Raw genomic sequence first — 6,044 nt, 5'->3', positions numbered from 1 at the left:
GGATGTGGAGTTTGACTTTTTTTCTTTACTTTGCTTATGTTTTGCCTTTTGAGTTTAACTTGTTGTTTAAGTATTTTTGAGTGTTCTTTTTGTGTTAGGAACTTAGTTATGGTTTTTGGGAGGTTTTTAAAGTGGGAGAGAGAGTCATTTTGGAGGTTAGCTGAAAGCCTCACGGGTTTCTCATGCGGGCGCATGGAAGCCCGTGAGGGTTTCAGTAAAAATTCAATTTTTTGTGGGCTGAAATGGACCAACCTGAAAGCCTCACGGCCTCCATGCGGGCGCATGGAGCCCGTGAAGATTTCGTGAAGTGGCCTCAAAGTGGTCTCACGAGCCTTGGCATATATTGACCTTCTTGGACCTTCTAGGACATTCCTAGCTTCTTTTTCTCTCCTTCTTCCTTCTCCTCTGATTTTCTTCATTTTTCTCTCTTCAAACCTCTCATCTTTGATCCCCAAACAAAAGAAGAAGTGGAAATCTCATCTCCTTACAAGAAGAAGAGTTCGATTAAGGCATAGAGAGGATTATCGGTGAGTTAGGCTACATCAACTTCCTCCTTTTCACTCCTCTCATCCTTGTTGTGATTCTTTGAAATTTTTGTGAGAAATCTTAGTTATTGAAGTGATTTAAAGATTAGAATCATTTTAAGGTTGTAAAACCATGATTTGGTGAGGAAATGAGAGACATCTTGCATCTCAAGGGTTCAGATACTGTAGCACCGACTCCAAGTTGAATTCCTTTTTGTTCTTTTTGCTGATTTTGAGGATTTTTAAAGGTTTCATTCTTGTTATATCTTCTTATTAGAGTGCTTAGAAAACTCTAGAAACAATTTACTCCTATTTTAAGCACATTTTCCTTCTTTTTAATTGGTTGTAGTATTGTTGTTGAATCTTGCTTTTGTTGGTTGTTTAACGGCTTCTAGGAGGAGAAGCTTCAAGCAAAGGAAAAGAGATTATAGACAAGTAACTTTGGAGGGTGTTAGCTCGCCAAGTTTGTGAGTGGGATTTACTAAATTATGGACTATATATCATGCATATATATACATATATATATATTGGCCTTTGAATGACAAGATTTCTATCTATAAAACTCTTGAGATGTTATTCATTGGATTTGGATATCATGAGGATTTATGATTTGATCTCCTTCATGGTTTTTACTAAAGATTATTAATATACATATGTTGTTGTTATGATTTGAAAAATATATGTTTTAGAAGATATGTTTGAATTATGTATCCTTATAAAAGATTGATGTTTTTCCTATGATGACCAAAAGCTTTGGGTAAAACAAATTGAATATTACCATGAAAATGATGTAATTGATTTGAGGTATACATATGTGTTTTCAATGAATATTCTTGTATGCTGTTTTTAACGAAAATGTTTTCATTGAATGGTTATGAACAAGTTGTTGACTTTTGGAGTGAGATTGGCATTTGTGAATACTTGTTCCCTATTGATGAATATATTTAGCCTACGGGCCAGAATGCTATTTATTGCTTTCATTCATGATTTGTGAACATAGTCCTGAATAAGGACCCTTTTCAGTTTGTAATGAATATTTGGATTTTATTATGCAAACACCCGTGGGGTCTTGAACATATCCATGGAAATGGTGGGCTACGGCCTTCAGTGTTCTTGACGGGTGGTTTTGATGGGATGTGGGGAAACCCCAATACTTACTGCAGTGAGAGTGTGGATGGTTTCCACGGGCCGACCTGTATAGAGGTGGCGTGGAATACTGTCAAACCGGTTATGCCATTTCAGGTGGGAGCGTAGAGCCCTGACTTGGATATAGTTGGGTTGTTCGAGTCACCACCACGAACTTCCCAGTGCCAACGCCAAGATATGCGCATCTTGGTGGCTCCTGACCTAACCGCGGCCACGGTTAGTGAGGGAGGGTTTTCGAGGCTATTTAAAATATATTTGTTTATTTTAATCGATGATTTATACATTTTTGAATTATGAGTTACTAAGCCAAAGTATAAACTTGGATTTCTTACTCATATGGATTTTGAGATGATTTAAAAGAGTTTTATCGAGCATTTCATTGTTGTAAATTTTATATCTTAATTTATACTTGACTGTCAAGTATATTGAATATTTTGAGGAGTTGAAATATATTTTTTTTACCTTTTTACTTTAATATATTATGTATGGGATATAGCTCCATGTTTAGCCACTCACCGAGTAACCTAGTTACTCATCCCCTCTTATTTTTCCCTCCCTGTGACAGTGACAGCAGCTGGGATAGAGCGTGAAGTGCTTGGCGAGTAGTTTGTATTTTCTTAAGTCGTATGAAGCTTATATATTTTGGCATGTAGTTGATGGATCCACTAGGATATTACCAACCCTAATATTAATATGTATCTTTCTTCTTTGATACTTTTTAAATATGTTGGTTAGCTTTTATGTTGTGTATGAGATGTATACTCTCTAAGTGAATGGTTGTTGTCATGGTTTTAAATTAAAGTGATGGGTTGTGTAGGAACATTTGGGTATATTGGATTGCTAGAATGTTTATTATTGTTATAGTGGTTTTGTACAGGGGAAACAGAGTTAGCCTTACGGTGATCTAGGGGTGAGTTAGTGTTGGACCTCCCTTGGGTTATCGTGGCGGTATGTCATGAGTGGGACCCGCGAGACGGGGCGTGACAAAGTTGATTTAAACTAAAGAATATTAACATTTCACAATTATCAATGGAGGTTAAACAACATGATTGTTTTGTATACAACATTCACAAAGTGCATTTTTCAAAACTCAAAAGGGATTTACATGATTTGAATTTCCTATAGAAATGAAAGGAAGAAGGAATGAAAAGTTTAAACTGGTCAGTCTGTCCAACAAAATACAACAAACTTCTGAATCTTTGGATGCTGCATTTAAATGGGTGACATATCATCTGATAGCTAAATTTCAAAAGCTCAAATGGGAAGTGGGGGCCAAGTGTCCCTTGTCTTCTTTTTTTTTTAATATTTGATATAATATTGTCCAAAGCCAAATGAGCAGCCATTGAGAGCACTAATTGGAAACAGAATTCTAGACGTTTGACTGTTTTAATAAATATTTATGAGGATAGAAATAAAGTTATAAACTTTTAACTGTTTTATCACATTTTGTTGTTCATATTGTATTAATAAAATCTATGTGCATGGCTCATGCTTGCAACATTGAAAAACAGGAGTCTTGCTTTCCGCTGGAGAAATCATTTTCCTTTTTCTGTTAAATTGTTGTACTATTTTAACAGAAATGGCTAATATTATTGAAGCATACACAATTTAGTATGTGATCATATTTATACATTGAGTATTGGTATCCAATGTTTTAATTTAATGTTTTTTGTAATTTTCCTTAACAAATGATCAAGTTGTTGACGTTTTCGTTGATAAACATATACAGCCTATCAATTAGAAGCTATCAAATACTATCTTATGGCAAGTGAAAGTGTGGCAAGTGAAGGAAGACATGAAAGTAGGGCAAAGTGGAATGAAATTCACAAGGCTCACCTAGTAAAGTTATTGGGTGAGTATAATACGCCTGCATACCGTTCACAAAATGGATGGACCAAAGAAGCATGGAACAAGATGGTACATGACATGATAACCAAGTTTTCCAATCCAAGCATCACCACAAGCCAAATCAAAGCATTAGAACAAGAGTTGAAAAAAACATACAAGCTTCTAAAAGGGTTTTTTGAACTAAGTGGCTTTGGATGGGATTATGAAAGACACATTGTATCTGCTCCTGATGATGTTTGGGCACCACTACTAGAGGTATGTACATAAATAATGAATAATTTCATAAATTACAACCATCTAATTTGGAAAAATCAAATAGAGGAATAAGGATGCAAAGAAGTGGCATACTAGACAGTTTCCATATTTTACAGCTTTGCAGGAAGTTTATGAGGGTAAGCATATATTTTCTAATATGTTACTCTTATAAAGTTTAATGCTACTAACGTATTATATATTTAAAATATAGGGAGATATGCTGAAGGCAAACGATCTTGTGGTATAGAAGATTATGAAGATATTTCTCAATCACCAGTGCATACCCCAAGTCCAAGTGTTTTTACTCCAAACGATTCAAGGCAACCATCACCTATACACGAGACTGAGGATGATGATATCATGCAAGTGGAACCTCCTAGTTCTCAACCACATAATCCTCAAACTCAAAGTTCAAGCAATGAAATTCTTCGGGGAATAAGAGATCAAGATGGACAGAGAAGAAAAAGGGAGAGAAAAGGGAAAAGGTCTCAAGAGTCATCATTCAATATGGACAAGTACATTGCATTTCGAGAGCGCGAGAACAAAGAATATTTTGAAGTTCTCAAGGGCACTCAAGTAGTGGAAAAGCATACAATAGAAGATTGCATGAAGGTGTTCAACTAAATGAGTGGCATTTTCACATAAGAGGAAATGTTCAAAGCTACTCAAATTTTCATTAAAGATAAAAGTTATCGTGAACTCTTTCTATGTCTTCAAGAAGATCATAGAGTGTCATGGTTCAAAATGATGTTTACCAAAATTGACTACGAGATGATCATGAACTTGTTTTGATTATGAACTTGTGATTTTGAACTTGTTAAATATCCTTTTCTTGTTTGTACTTGTTATTGGAATCTTTTTCATTATGTACCTATTGAATATACTTTTTCATGAAGGTGTTGAATATAATTTTTTGTATGATTGTTAAATATCCTTTTCTTTTACTAGTTGTTATGCGAATGTTATGTATTTTTTTGCCATTAATTTGTTAAGTATCCTTTTCTCGTGTAATATAATTTGTAATGCTATTCAGGATAGGCATTCAAGATCCAAACTTTTAGATTCTTTGCCATTAATTTCATTCATTCAAAAGAGCTCGGCGATACAATGTCTAAGAAACAATTTTATGATTACCACAAACCTATTGTCTACCTCAGCGATAGCTACAATAATCAGTCCACATTTGCATTACTATTTCATCTCTTTTACGAGCACTTGCATTTCGCTCAGAGTTCATGGTGTCAACATCTTCTCTGTATGACTCATCTCCATTAGGAACAATAGTTTCTTCAGCTTTAGTATCAAAATCCTCAAGAACATCTATACCGTTATGTATACGGATGAAGTTATGCAACATACAAGCAGCAACTACTATATCAGTTTGAGAGTCGATTGGATGAAAAGTTGCTACTTTAAGTATCGGGAAATCTCATCTTCAAAATACCGATGATGCGTTCAACATGATTCCTTAATTACGCATGTCGTAAATTAAATAGTTCTTTATAATTGGTCGGTCTAGATTGCGCTCGACCTTGCTCCTGCAAATGGTAATTGACACCTCTATATGGAGCAATAAAATTCGGGGTATTAGCATATCCTGCATCTACAAGATAATATTTACCCATTGGGACTTCAAAACCTTATTCAATCGAACATTAGAGAATCTTAGCATCAGAAGAAGATCCTTCCCACCCGGCTCGTACATATACAAAACGAAGATCAAAATCACATGCGACCATAACATTCTGTGATAGTGTTTGCTTCCTGTCTCTGTAAGGATCTTGTTTATCCAAAGAAATCATGATAGGAATAGGTGTTCCATCAATAGCACCAACACAATCCTAAAAATTAAACAAACATATAAACATTTACAATGACAAAAAAAATCACAATAAAATTCATAATATATAGCTTTGCCTACCTTGAAATATGGGAAAAATTTTCGGGTATTCTGAATAACTGGTGATGTTATTGTCGATGGAAGTTCTATGTATTCACGAGCAAGTCGATTAACAGCTTTAAGTACTTTACTAAAATATCGGCTAACCGTTTCTGCAGAATGCTGAAATCGCTCTTGCACATCACGGTTACTAGCATTATGAGCAAGAGTGTACATAAACATTGATAGTTGCTCGTTGACTGTTGTCCATTTTGAGTTACAGAGGAGTGATTTTTCTCTTAAACGATCAACCATTGCTTGAAATATATGAGGCTCTATACGAAATTCTCTTTTGCAACGTTCCTCGTGACCTTCAAGAATTTCTTGTACAT

The 6,044-nt window shown here is 35.0% G+C and overlaps 1 protein-coding gene across 1 annotated transcript; it reads left to right on the top strand.

Moving 5' to 3' along the window:
- The first annotated feature begins 3,431 nt into the window (after nucleotides 1–3,431).
- LOC120250555 (uncharacterized protein At2g29880-like) lies at nucleotides 3,432–4,811 on the top strand. The gene is made up of 3 exons (XM_039259384.1): nucleotides 3,432–3,773; nucleotides 3,838–3,910; nucleotides 4,807–4,811. Exons 1-3 carry the CDS (start codon nucleotides 3,432–3,434, stop codon nucleotides 4,809–4,811), a joined length of 420 nt encoding a protein of 139 aa, XP_039115318.1.
- The last annotated feature ends 1,233 nt before the right edge of the window (nucleotides 4,812–6,044 follow it).

Source organism: Dioscorea cayenensis, chromosome 3, assembly GCF_009730915.1.
Source record: "Dioscorea cayenensis subsp. rotundata cultivar TDr96_F1 chromosome 3, TDr96_F1_v2_PseudoChromosome.rev07_lg8_w22 25.fasta, whole genome shotgun sequence".
Lineage (NCBI taxonomy): Eukaryota > Viridiplantae > Streptophyta > Magnoliopsida > Dioscoreales > Dioscoreaceae > Dioscorea > Dioscorea cayenensis.
The sequence above is the reverse complement of the archived record's forward strand: the minus strand, read 5'-3'. Positions and strand labels throughout refer to the sequence as shown.

What these genes read in the sequence shown, in the direction of transcription:
- LOC120250555 (XM_039259384.1), top strand. Translation starts at nt 3,432, where the DNA reads ATGGCAAGTGAAAGTGTGGCAAGTGAAGGAAGACATGAAAGTAGGGCA. An exon ending in TTTGGGCACCACTACTAGAG is followed by an intron (nt 3,774 to 3,837) that starts GTATGTACATAA and finishes AAAATCAAATAG; the next exon opens with AGGAATAAGGATGCAAAGAA.